The sequence below is a fragment of the Astyanax mexicanus genome, chromosome 15, assembly GCF_023375975.1.
Source record: "Astyanax mexicanus isolate ESR-SI-001 chromosome 15, AstMex3_surface, whole genome shotgun sequence".
Taxonomy (NCBI): domain Eukaryota; kingdom Metazoa; phylum Chordata; class Actinopteri; order Characiformes; family Acestrorhamphidae; genus Astyanax; species Astyanax mexicanus.
The window spans coordinates 22,692,035-22,706,849 of NC_064422.1; the positions used below are offsets into that span (position 1 = coordinate 22,692,035).

Here is a 14,815-nt window from a genome sequence, read left to right on the forward strand (position 1 = left end):
TTTTCATTTCAGTGCATTTTTTAGCATGTACACCAATCAGACACAACATTAAACATGCCCAAATGACACTATTAGCTGGATATTTCTGATTGGTGTACTGTAAACTGTAAACAAGTTGTTTAAAAACTCCAGCAGCACTTCTGTGTCTGATCCACTCTTACCAGTGCAACTAATACTACTAATTCTACATCACCATCATGTCAGTGTTACTACACTGACTACAGTACTAGAAAATAATGATTCAGTGACCACCCAAATATAGTATAGTACCTTCTCTGTGTTGGGTATGTATGTGGGTCCTGACCATTGAAGAACAGAGAGAAAGAAAGTTATTAAAAATCTAAAAAAGTAGGTGGTGTTAATGCTGTGGCTGATCAGTGCACATACATTCTCTATTGACAGGTTTGAGTTTGCCCTTCTGGCTCTCAGTACACACTGGAAGTTTTTTTTTTTTGCATTATTACAGTTCACAGCTTGTTTCAATGTGCTACAAATACGATATCATTAATATAAGGTGTCAGCATGCTTTTGATAGTGCTGGCAATAACTTCTCAGAGTTCAACACTATACATGATCTACAGTGTACTCCCTCCCTCACTTTCTCAGCACTTTTCTCAGCTCCTCACTTCTCTTGGCAGCCCGGAGTAGCCGTTCTCTCAGATCTCTGTAATATTTAATTAAAGGGCTTCTGTCAAGCCTTCATCCACAAGTATTTTTCCTCTTGTTATTTCATGGACCTTTGTTCCCACGTGCCATTTCCTGCACCTTTAGCTGCCAGCATTTCAGGCTTCTTATTTTAGCCACTGTATATATATACACAGTGCAAGCCCTCCAAACAGTGGCTAATTCACTCCATACATTTGATCAGACTAGTCTGTGATGGCTGTATTGGCTGTATCTTTTTTAAATAGGAGCAGTATAAGTATAAGTGCCAAATGAGTTGAGCACTGTTTGTGCTACAGTAAAGAAGAGAGGAGAGGTATTGAAGTATTTTAGTCTTACTAATAAACAATGTTAATGAGCAGCAGAAAGGCCTTATTGTTCGATGTGAAATTGCTCTCGTATGCTAGCACGTTAGCACACTGATCTCTTAAGAACATCCCGCTCTGTGGTTGGATGTGGCGCCAGTTCCGAGTCGTGTTTATTTTGTAAGAACGTGAACTAACATTTCCACCGTTCCCTTTTTTTGTGTTGTGTTGTTCATTCATATAGACTGTTAGCCTTGATAGCTCCTTTTGGAAAATAAATGCGCTTGATTGTCGGGAGCAGATGGCTAAGCAGACGTGTGTGGGCCAGCGCCGACTGCCGAGTGTGACGGCACGATTGAAACCGCCACTCGGGATCTGACTCTCGATCACCCACTGGGTCAGACGCCCACCTCCGCCGCTCCAGTGCTTAGAAACCGAGGAGCTGGATCGTGAGCGTATCAATGCGTCTATTTTTTAAAACACATCGGAGCTCCAAATACGCAAGATGTTTCATACGTAGGCTAGAGTGTGGCCTGCACCTCTGAAACGCTCTCCACTCATTTAGCCCCACAGCTCCAGGCTTCTGACTGCAGCCTGAAGCTCTAAATAGTTTAGGCGCAGATCTGTAGTGGAGTCATGCACGACAGAGGAAGAGGCAGCTGAATTTTAAAAGGTCAGTCAGAAGCCAGTGAGGTTATCCATCGCCTTGACCAGGTTAGACTGACTACACAATGAAACTAGTGAATAGCAAGAAAAGCTTCAAGTTATCAGATCATTGTAAGGTTTTTATATGCTTTAAGAACCTTAAATAGAAAAAAATCATGATTAATGGACCAATAGAAATGCTCCAAAATTGCCTGGATTAAAAAATTACATTGACCTCCAATAAATGCTCTAAAGGATTTTTTGATTTTTACTGCAAAGCTGTTTTGGAGATGTTTTGCAGCAGTGATGATATATAAAATGTCTTCAAGGCTGTTAGAAAAGCAGCCCAGATATCTCTTTATGATTTTTTTTCTAATTTTGTATATGCCCTCAAATAGGTAGTTTTTCAGATGGCATACATCTTTGGGGAAAAAATTAAGAGACCACTTCAGTTTCTGAATCAGTATTTTCTGATTTTGCTATTTATTGGTATATGTCTCAGTAAAATGAACATTGTTGTTTTATTCTGTAAACTATGGACAACATTTCTCCCAACTTCCAAATAAAAACACTGTCATTTAGAGCATTTATTTGCAGAAAATGAGAAATGGCTGAAATACAAAGAAAATAAATTCATATTCATAAAGTTTTACAATTTCAGAAATTAATATTTGGTGGAATAAACCTGGTTTTTAATCACGGTTTTCATTCATCTTGGCATGTTCTCCTCCACCAGTCTTACACACTGCGTTTGGATAACTTAATGGCACTCCTGGTGCAAAAACAGTTCAAGCAGTTCAGCTTGGTTTGATGGCTTGTGATCACCCATCTTCCTCTTGATTATATTCCAATTTGATAAATTCGATCAAATTTTGGTTTTAATTTGGTAAAATCAAAGAAACTCATCATTTTTAAGTGGTCTTGTGTATTTTCCAGAGCTGTATGTGGCACAAAACTGTTAGAAAAGCCGCACAGGTGGCTCCATATGAAGCTTCTTGATAGGATGCCAAGCTTAGTGGTACACCGAATAATCAAAAATAGATTTTTTTTTTTTACAGTTTTCACTTGTTTACACACTTTTAGATGCTTTTTTAAAAATAAATCCAAACAGGTAGTTTTTATCAATCAGCAAGCGCTCAGTATATGTGAAACATCTTCAACATTGTTAGTAAAGCAGTCCAGGTGGCTCCTTGTGAAATATGTGAAAACTCTATAGCATGTATATCCTCAGCATATCAAAAAATATATCTTCATTTTCAAAAAATGAATTCAAAAGAATTTTTAACAGAATTAGAATCTAGTTCTACCAATAGAAATGTTACACAGTTGGAATGAATAAAGCCTTTTTACATAAACCTTGAAATACAATTAAGAATTTTGCCATTTTGGAGATACAAGGTCTTTGTATCTCTATTTTTAAATGTCCCTTAAACAGGTAGTTGAGTCCAGCAACAAGTGCTCAGCATATGTGGAACATCTTCAAGGCTGTTAGAAAAGCAGTCCAGGTGGCTCCTTGTGAAGCTTCTTGAGAGGATGCCAAGTCTGTAAAAAGCTTCAGGGCAAATGGGAATGTGCTACTTTAAAGAATCTGAAATATAAAGCAGTTTTTATAATTGCTTATTAATTCCATGTGTCACATTATAGCCCCTAACCTACAGTATTACTGATCGCTGCTCTGCTGCTCACCACTGTCCAGGTGAAAGGAGACTCAAAGGCCATAGTGTCCAAACCCAAGAGCAGCAGCGGCAGCAGCAGTAGCAGCAAGCGTCAAGCCCACAACGAGGAGAAACCCAAGGAGGAAGGAGGTGAGGAGTGCCGGGCGGAGGAGCAAGCCTTTCTAGTGGCTCTGTACAAGTACATGAAAGAGAGGAAAACTCCCATCGAGCGGATACCCTACCTAGGCTTCAAGCAGAGTAAGTGCACTGTGCCCTGTCTCCACACCACACAACTCAACTCACAACGATTTGTTGGCATTACCATATTAAGGTACAGTGTTGCCAAAGCACTTGAGCCTGTTTTAATTACCTGAGTGGACCTCACACTGCTTCATTATGCTTCCCTAAAGTTTTTTTTTTCTTTTTAAAATCAATGATTAAAAAGAATTGCTTCCTATCTATAGTGTTTGGGGTCTTCTAATCCACACACTTCCTAAAGAAAAAATCTCTTAAAAGTAGTAGCTAGCTTACTCCAATTGCAATGAATCAGCCCAATCATGTCTGATATCTGACATGTACGTCTCTAGTTTTCAGCCATTTTTAACTTTTCTAACACAAATTCTGACCCTACCATAGATTTGCCTTAACTAGGGCTTCAAGTCGATATAATCGATAATGTCAATTAATTTAATTTGTTGACTACATATTTCATTGTCGGCTAATTGGTAAACTACATAATATGTGAAATTACCTACCCTAATTTTAGGGCTTTCACCCTAATATTAAATAATTCAGAGGCAATTTTATGAATTAATATTACTTAGAAGCCTTTACAAAATTAATTGAAAACACTTGCAATTATTCAACTCAACCTTGTAATGGTCAAAATATGCGAAAAAACAAGAACAAATACAGGCGCTTTTCAGATTTTCTATTTTTATTTATAATTTTCAGATCCATAAAATAAAATATTTATATTGATGAAGTGTTTTTGCACCATGTAAAATTATAAACTCCTCCCTTTCACTGGTGAGTTATAATAGTAACAGCTCTGCTGTCTGGTGCACGTTAGTAAGCTGCAGACCACGTGAAACTTGTTTTATAGCAGATTGTATTCGCTATTATAATGTTTATGCCTCAAATTTCTTCAAGCACTGCTTGGACATAAATGAGGATTACTGGAAGAAATATATATCTTCAGATTAGTCGACTACCAGAATAATCATCAGTTGCAGCCCTAGCCTCAACAGAATGCCCCTTGCAGCCTCAGCTTTCTGTTCTTGGCTAAAAGAATTAAACACAATATGGTTTTCTATGTTTTTGATGTATTGGTTATTATGAGAGGCTTTTTTTTCGATCACCACAATGAAATATAGTTGCTACCTGCATACCTGTAGCATTTCTACTAGCTCCAGTATCAGTTTCAGTATGGCCATCAACACGGTCAATGAGGTGTCCAACCAACAAGGCACTTTCATCTGTAGAACTGCCACAAACGTGATGGATTTCTTTATTTTCTTTATTGCACCATTTTGATATTAACCTGCATCATTTTATGTAAAGTATTGCTGCCCTGCCACACAAATTGCTGAATACAATAGTATCATATATTAGTGAGTGTACAGGTGTTTCTGATAAACTATGTACATTTTAGGAACAATTCTCTCTCTCTCTTTCTCTCTCTATCGCTCACTCTCTCTAAGGGTCAAGTGCTGCTTTGTCAGTGCAACCCCCAGTAACCTGAGTGCAAAAGGACATGGCAGACCCACATGGTTGACAGCTGACATTACAAACACACTGATGGCTCAACTGAGAAAGCCAAGCAGTCTGGGGAGTATCCACTTCCCCAGATAAGCCGAGGCCTCCAGATTTTCCTCCTTAAACGCTGAAAAGGGACATTATCTGAGGGACCAGTGTGCGCTAAACGCGGCGCAGTGTTCCTGGAAATGTCCTTTCCTTCACTTAGAGGCTAATTGGTATTCGCTTTCAAACAAACAAACAAACAACAAAAAAAAAAAGCAGTTGCAGTCTGCCCAGCTGGGTTGAAAAGTAGGTCGAGTGTAACTTAAGGAAGTGTGGAGACAATTATTGCTAGTCAGCTCTACCCCATTCAAATTCGCCTAAGTCTTCAGCTCCTTTCTCAGCGAATACATGACGTGAATCGCCAAGCAGTTCGAGAGTCAGAAGACGCCCTTCGCTATCTAAACGCTGAGAGCGAAAATGCTAATATTCATTTTCATTCCCCCCCTTGATTCTGCCGCAGTCATCAATGAAAACATCCAGCAGTTCATGAATATGGATATGTGTGCACCATATCTGACCTGAATTGACAAGTAGTTTATTCCAAACCTAATTACCCCCAATTCAAGCTACTTCTGTGTGATAGAAAGACTTCAAGCCCAAACACTTTCCTTTTTTTCCTTTTACACTTTTCTACTCTTCTAATCTTTTTGTATTTCTACGTACACACACACACACACACACACACACACACAACACATTTTGCTGTTGGTTTGAACAGCAGCATTTATGTGCTGCAAATAGGCATCAATAGCTCATTGATAGTCTGCCAGGCTGCAACATATTATTTCACATGCACGCCGAGGCACCTTTTGTTGTTACTGTTGCTGGATCTGAGTCCATTGACACAAATACCCCCCCCCCCCAACCCAATCCCCCACCCTCCACAAACACACACACACTTGCACATAAACCGCAGCCATTGAGGTGCCTCTGGGGCTGGGAGAATAGATAAACAGCTGAATGGATGTACATAGTCATCAAAAAAAGCCCTAGTTTGTTTTCTTCCCCTCGTGTCACATCAGCCTTCAGCCCGCCGCTACCTCATAGCTGATTACACCGAAAACAGCTCAGGAGTAGGATGTTCTTTTTCTGTTCTTTTTTTATTCATTTAATCTGCTGCAGCACAAGAAGAAAAAAAAAACATTTAATATGGAGGATGAATCACATCTCACACAGGGTCATGGGGTCAGTTACACAGGGTGATAGAACATAGAGCAGGATTTAAAGATGCAGTGCTTAACAGTATGTAATATGAGTAAGTCTGCAGTCTAGAAAGACTTAACATATGTATATAATAGTATATTTACATATATGTATAGTCTCCGGTCTTATAATTAAAGCAGAACTTGTTTGGTGGCTAGAATTATGGGAACGTATATGGGAAAAAATAAACATGCAATGCACCAAATTTCACCAAAATGTAGTTATTCAACATGTCACAATATTAATAATGCACTCTGTATATTAAAATAAAGATTGGAATAAAATAAATCATATTGGACAGATATAATGTACCGCCTCAGGTACATGGAATTGTCCGCTTCTATCAAGAAGAAAAAGTATTTAAACTGTGAATTTGACATGATACAAGCCTGTAACTATAGTGTACATTGTGCTATGGATGTTTAAACCATATGCAGTATAGTGCAGACCCAATTACAACCTGTATACATTTCATACCCAAATCCAATATGCTGCCATAGTCAAACAATTAATTTCTCTGCTAAAGGTGCGCCGTAGCATGGCTGACTCTACACTCTTACTTGTTGAATTTTATACTAAGAATTTTATAGTAAAATCCAGTGGGCTAATGCGCTGCCACTATGATCAGGAGATCGCCGGTTCGAATCCTGTTCATGTTGCTTGACATCGGCTACCGGAGCCCTGAGAGAGCACAATTAACCTTGTTATGCTACTCAGCAAATAAACATCAGCAGCAGTTTAAAAAGAGGCGGTGGCTGACTTCACATGTTGGAGTCTTCATCCTCCTGGTGTTGGGGCATCACTAGTAATAGGGGGAGTTCTAATGAGTGGGTTGGGTAATTGGCTGTGTAAATTGGGAAGAAAATGGAAAAAACAATTAAATAATATAATTTTTTTATAGTAAAAAAAATGAAGTTATTTACTTGCTTCCTCAAAATCTCAAGGTTTTTGTATTCATATCACAACAAGATCTTAAGAAAACGGAACCTTTTCCTACTGAGATAGCAACATAATTTAGGATAATTTCACAAAATTAAAGCAAATTTTTATGTCAGACATACTTTACATTTGTTTTGAGAGAGTGAAAAGTGGTCAGATTAACATTTACAGAAGTGAGACTAGAACAGAGAACAACAAGGAAAAATCTCACACTGGTAAATCACAGTAAACTAGGTTAAGAGTGTTGGCCTCACATCTGAAAAACACTTTTGTGTCTTAGGAATTTGAGACAATTCTTCACAAAAACAATGTTTCTTTTTTTTTATAATTGTTCACTATAATATTATTTGATCATCTAGTATAGTAAATTATACACATAAACAATAAAAGCTTCTGCCATTTTAAAAAGTGTAAACAACTTTTGTTTCCATATAAATAGATCAATATCGATTAATAATGACAAGATACACTATATAACCAAAAGTATCCACTTGCCTATAATCTGAAAGCCACAAGATGTTTGGTGGTCTGTAGTGTCTGACGACCTCAGTGCAAAATGTGCCTCAGCATACACTGTCCCTGCTCTATTACTTTAATAACATAATAATAATAATAATAATAATAATTATAATAATAATAATAATAATAATAATAATAATAATAGCAGTGACAGTTGACTGTGGAATATTTAGTTGTGAGGAATTCCATGAGAATTTCACTACCAAATCTTGGGTGGGTAAGTGAATACTTTTGAAAATATAATGTATATCAAATTGATGGGCTTTGCTTAATATGCATAGATGATGTCATATCATTATCTAATTCAAACACTCTTTTATGTTTCTACTGATATTGATTCAATACTGTTACGTACTCATACAGATACAGAACTGGTTACACTGATATCTGAATTAACTGAATTTAAAATGCAATACAATTATGGCTGCTTTTTTTTCTTCGGAAAATACTTCAGTGTAATAGTACATGTTTACATCATTTTTGATATTTGACTTTAGCTAATATTCACACATCCTTCACAGTGTATGATCGTGAGTGGATGTGTGTGTGTGTGTGTGTGTGTGTGTGTGTCATATATTGCTGATGCATAAAAGCCTGGCGGTGGAGTGCAGAGCTCTAAGCTGCAGGCCTAATGTCATTCACAGGACTAAAAAAGAACTGGCGGCGTAATCCTGCAGTCCATCTGAAATAGCTGCTGGGGAGGAGGTGAAAATCAATATTGCCAGATATGGGGATAGGAGAACGCCACTCTGACAAATGCAGCAGGCTTTGTTTGTGTGTGTGTCTGTGTGTGTGTGTGTATGAGTGTGTGTGTTTGTGTGGTGATTGAATCTTGATTGATTAGTCTCCCCAGCAGCAAAATTCTCTCATTAATTTCAGCTCTGCCTTATTCATACACGTACTATGGTGCCGCATCATTAAATCACTAATTTATTTAGTTTTCTTTGCTGAAAGCTCCTCTGCTTAGCATTCGCAACAAGGCACGACAATGGAATAGCGGGGAATGGATTGTTGACAAGTGCTTTGAGTCATGTTTCGGTTCTCATTTGAAGTGTGCTTGATTGGATGACTGTGTGTGTGTGTGTGTCAGTGTGTGTGTGACTATTTCTCTTTTCCCCCTTTCTTCTCCTCTGGTATTGATCTTTATGCTTATTGTCCTTCTAACAGTAAACCTTTGGACTATGTTTCAAGCTGCTCAGAAGCTGGGAGGATACGAATTGGTAAGTGTTTACACTTTGATCTGCTTGAACTTTTTTTCAGTGCCACTGGCGGTAGTTTTTCTCTGTTTGGCTCGGTCTGATTCCGGAAAAACAGGCGGGAGGATTTTGCAGATCTTTCTCGGCCCGTCCGTGACGCGTGTTTACCAGACCAAAGCTTTGGGCCCTTGCTCAGCTCCAGGTTTGGCACAGGCTCCTTGCGGTCGTCCTAAAAAAGAAATCTACAAGTGGAAAACATGTGTAAACCTTCTGCTGGGGAGGAAATTGGTAGGGCCTGTTGGGCACCCATGTCGAGCCTCTTAAGGGGCTATTATTCCGCAAGCGGCGAGTGGAGCAGCGCAGGGAATTTACTTGGCAGCCCATCTGACGGCAACTCAGCAATAATATGTCGAAAACATTACCTTTCCATTTAATCAGTAAAGGTTACGCTCAGATTCACACCGTTTTATTCGTCAAGAGGAACAAAAAAAAGAGGGCCAAGTTGTTGCTTTCTAGTCAAGGTCTCCTTGTTTCCTCTCGCCGACTTGCCCGCTCTCGTTCTCTGTCGCCCTCTCGGGTCCTTTTATCTTGCTTATCAATACTACAGGCTGCTTGCCTGCGAGGCACAGGAAGCCCGCCGCCGTCTGTAGGCTCTGTAATGAAATTAGTACCCATGTACATTAGTGAGACTGCTGTTTGAGACACTTAAAGATTCCTCATGGCTCTGAGGCTCTGACGCAGCTGACATCTGTAACACAAATCAGTGCAATATAAGATGGGGGTGGGGGGGTGGCTTGTGTTTTTGAGGGATTTCAATGATGTCACTGGAAATGTTTCCACTGTCCACAGTGACGAGATCATGCACCTCTGCCAGGGCTGAACTCCCGACACTTCCTGACTGCCTATAGGGCCGCGGTTTCAAGGCCCGCCCCGAGTCCACAATAGCCGTGTTAAAACAAACAGCAGTCAGGGGATATTAGGGCTGAAGCGTTTAATGGAGAGCAGGGATGGCCGGTGAGTCTGCCCTGCTCTCCTACTTACTGTAGTAACAGCCTGTTTCTTGTGAACGAGCCCAGCTAACAATGTATAGCTAATAGGGTTCACTAAAAGCACGAGTCTGGCCAATCAACAGCTCAACCAAAATAGGTTAGGACAAAACTATGTGATGTATCATCGTTTCGTTATCATTTTTTAACCCTTCAGTTTGTACAATCATTATCATTTATGCTTTATTTAAAACTGTAAAATGTAGAACAAAAAATAAATAAAATAGGAGACCACTTACAAATCATGAGTTTCTTTGATTTTACCAAATTGAAAATCTCTGGAATATAATCAAGAAAAAGATGGATGATCACAAGCCATCAAACCAAACTGAACTACCTGAATGTTTTTCACCAGGAGTGGCAAAAAAGTTATCCAAAAGCAGTGTGTAAGACTGGTGGAGGAGAGCATGAATTTAATTTCTTTGCATTATTCGAGGTCTAAAAGCTCTGCATCTGTTTTGTTATTTCAGCCATTTCTCATTTTCTGAAAATAAATGCTCTAAGTTACATTTTTTTGTTATATGGAATTTAGGAGAATGTTGTCCGTAGTTTATACAATAAAACAACCATGTTGATTTTACTCAAACATAAACCTATAAATAGCAAAATCAGTGCTAGACACATATTCAGACACATGATCCAGTGCTCTCTTAATTTTTTCTGTATATAAATGCTTTGCCTGTGTGTTAAGCTGCCTTTCCTCCAGATGTTTGTCTATTTTCTGCTATTTTCTGTCCCCGTCACCTAAACCATGTATAGAAATAGATTAAACCACCTCTTTCCTCTTGAACATCAGACGCTGCCTATGCATTTCTTTAGGTTTAAATTAACACTAAACAGCACATTCATTACACTATAAAACTATTTATAAAAGATGCAGAGCTTTTAGACCTCAAATAATGCAAAGAAAACAAGTTCATATTCATAAAGTTTTAAGAGTTCAGAAATCAATATTTGGTGGAATAATCTTGTTTTTTAATCACAGTTTTCATGCATCTTGGCATGTTCTCCTCCACCAGTCTTACACACTGCTTTTGGATAACTTTGTTATCAGCTTGGTTTGATGGCTTGTGATTATCCATCTTCCTCTTGATTATATTCTTGATGTTTTAAATGTGGTGAAATCAAAGAAACTCTTTATACTTTTTAAGTGGTATCTTATTTATTTTTTTCAGAGCTGTATGTATATATTTTGAATTCTATGGTTCTATGGTTATTCTTATAATGCAAAACTAAAAAAGCTAACTTTGGACACCAAACATAAAAACTTTGAATGTATTCTGAATTAAATATATAGCTGATATATAACATTAGTGATGGACACTAATATCCTACAGTAAACATGGGCATGTTATCTGTTATGGTGTCCTCTTGTAGAGCACATTTGCTGAATATTAAGAGAATTGGCATTTACATGAAAGATGTACGTCTATTCAGATAGACTGCCATTAGCAGCTGGGAACAGCCCATTATAAATCTTTTAACCCTGAACACTCGCGATGTGGCGCAGGTTTCTCATGAATATCTGTGCGCTGTACATTCATTATGCTAATCAAGTGATGGTGGCCTTTTGGTTCAGTAGATGCTGCTGGTTTATTGGTTTTGACTTGAATATCAGTACAGGAGATTCTGCATAATCGAGTCGTTAGACATGAGTGACCTTGGTAAAATGGCATCTATTTGCATCCGCTTGTCTCGTGTTATACACACGACTACTACTGCTCTTGTGTCTGAGCTTAGAGAGTGTGAGGCTGTAACAGTGCTGGAGTTATGTAAAGGTTTTATTACCAGCAGATAGTAGAGGCCTGTTAATGATCATTATATTATCAAGTTATTGTGTAATCAACATGACCTCAATCATTTTTGCTGAGCTCAGTATTACCTATTTAGTTTTTCTTAATAAAGAGAGCCCATAAACATGAATGGTCTGGTACGTCAACCTTTTTTATTTATGTTTTATGCATTTAGAATATTTAAACATGTATTCTAAATATATGTCAGTACCTTTCTTAATAATTAAACATTCATTGTATTCTAAAATTGTGTAACCTTATGTTAATAATCATATTAGTGCAAAAATAGTGGGCATATTCCACAGAATCAGTGCCATTTCTGTCCCCAGGAAATTACATGTATAAATGTTCACACAAAATAACTTTATAACAAAATACATTTTATTATTAAACTTAGTGTCTTGTACCTGGACCTAATTGCAAAAGTAAAATATGTAATTACAAATAATAATAAACACTGAAACTGAAACACTGAAAAATAGCATTTGTTACTTTTCCCCACTCTCTTAATATAAACTTTACCATAAACCATAAAATATATTATCCTTCCATAATCCAATCTATGCTTTAAAAATATTTTTTCATAATAAATCCAAAATATTTAAGTTAAAATACACATTTTAGTTGTCCCTCGGTTTCACTCATCCCTGTTACTGTAACACATTAACTACAACCTGATGTGACATCAGGTGGGTCTTCTGAAGAATCTGATCATCGAAACACCAAAATTAAGTTCCCTCATTTGTTTTACTGTATATTTGATCTTATTGTGACTATGACTGAGGAGGCCTATCTCAATGTCCTGTTACACAAATTAATGAATGAATTAATTTCTTAGATCTTATTTGTTTATGTTTAAAATACACATTTTGAGAAAATCACTAGAGTGTGCTCAATGTCCTCATGCTATTAGCATAGCCACCATTTAGCTATTTTTCATGTTTTTGCTAATTCTGTGCTAAAAACTAATTTCTGTAACTTTCAGTTCTGTTACTCAAAACATAAAAAGTAACAGGAATGAGTGCCAGTAACAGGAATTATTTTTTGTAATAAATATCAATTATTTGAACATTCAGTCAACCAGTTCTTTAACATAAAGACTTTCTTGAGTATAACCATAGAATTCAAAATGCTTGCTGAATAAACAGATAGTATGATGTGCTACTAACGTCCTGTTAGAGTTAACTTCTAAGTATACTGTGGAGATCATTAATAGTTAATACTTTAGGAACATAGACCAATCATTTTGCTACGAAAAAAATGTTTTGAATAGTTAAATACATGTGTTATTAGATTCAGAGTTAAAAAAAGTTTTAAAAAAATAAGTTTAATTTGGAAGATTTACAACAAGCAAATGGCACCCATTTGGTGGAATGGCCCAGTTATTGAAACAGGTCTAAGTAGAGAAGATATGTATCCAGCAGAAGACACCTCAGCACCGTGTGTTAAGCTAAAAACAGCATTACTGCCAGTCTTCCAGCTTCAAACAGACTCAAAGAAACTCCCAGAAGCAGCGTCGGTTTTACAGTCTATCTCCACAGCCTGTATTGTGTAGCATCACTGAACCAAACAACAAAACCAGTGTCAATCATCACTGTTCCAGTAGTCTGCTGGTTCTGGTGTACTGCTGTACTTCATTGTTACTGCTGTTTGAATGAATGCCATTGTCCCTCTCTCATGACCGTCTCCGTCTCTTGGCAGATCACAGCCCGCCGACAGTGGAAAAATGTTTACGACGAGCTGGGTGGAAACCCGGGCAGCACGAGTGCCGCCACATGCACACGGAGACACTACGAGAGGTACAGACACACATTGACAAAATCACTATAGTGCAGTAGAAAGTCAAAAGAGTTTCTGTCACAAATGTCTTTAAGCACAGTTATGTGAGTAAAGTTTGAACATAATGCTTTAATGAGAGACACTTGCTTTATAGTAGTTAACTATTATGTTTGTTAAATTACAGAAAAAGTATGTTAAACTGTTAATTTTGAACACTGATGCATCTTATTTGCTTATTTGGTTACTTTAAAAATACTCAACAGTGGGTGAGTGAAGTATATATAGAGAGGTGAACAGGTGAAGTCAATACTCTGGTGATTAGTCATGTGAGAGCATGCATGAATGCATATATCTCCCTTACAACATAATGTTGCATCTTAACAAGGGACTCACAATTCAGTTCATATATTATTATCATTATCGCTCATATATTGAATTTAATGTTGACCTGAAAGTGAACTGTGGTAGACAATTTACTTTTAGATCATTAGAATCTAACAAAATCCATACAATTCCATTTTCCAGTTCAGACACAAATAGGGATCCATTTCAGTCAGAGCTTTATTTTATTATGTTTTAATTATTCACAGTAAATATGTGTCTAGACGGAGTTGCCAGTGCCTGGGTCACTGTTAAAGCACTGTGTAGCAATGAGGCTAAGCCATAAAATGAAGCATAGCCTGTAACACACATTATCTAATCTGATCATTTATAACATAACAGTGTAGACAGTATAATAACATAAATAACAGCGATGACACTGGAAAGATGTGAAGATTAGCTGTGTAAATCGAACGGGGAGGACTGCAGTTTAGAATATAAAGAATTGGGAGACTCATAAATTCACAGCACAAAAGTGTCCTACTCTTGAGGCTCACACATGTACAGCTAAGTCTTGAGTGAGCCGATTCCCTGCATTACTTAATTAATACAGGCAGTTAATGAATCATTTAGAACATGGTAATGAGGGGGTGTGGATTACAATCCTCATACTAATAACCAGGAGCGGCGGCAGTGTATCAATTTCATGGCCACTTCTTTTGTTCCCATTGTCTTGTCATTTTGACTTTGTACAGCCAAGCTTCGTGCCTTATCTCTCCTGTTAATGATTTTTGAAGATGTGAGATACGCCCTGACGTTATCTCAGAGTCTCATCAATTAAGAGAAGAGAAGGGGAGGAGCCTGTGGCGCTCCCACAGGAAAGAGTTCAGTTCTTATTGAAATGATAATGTACGTAAATGTTGAGAGAGTTAAAAGAGAGCAGGAAGT

At 37.7% G+C, this 14,815-nt stretch overlaps 1 protein-coding gene across 1 annotated transcript in view; it reads left to right on the forward strand.

Annotated features, from left to right (window-relative positions):
- Window positions 1-14,815, forward strand: part of arid5b (AT-rich interaction domain 5B) — a 135,702-nt gene that overhangs the window by 97,115 nt on the left and 23,772 nt on the right. The window contains exons 6-8 of the mRNA XM_022669199.2: window positions 3,310-3,526; window positions 8,900-8,952; window positions 13,469-13,566. Coding sequence (XP_022524920.2) covers window positions 3,310-3,526; window positions 8,900-8,952; window positions 13,469-13,566 — 368 coding nt within the window. The remainder of the gene's footprint in view (window positions 1-3,309; window positions 3,527-8,899; window positions 8,953-13,468; window positions 13,567-14,815) is intronic.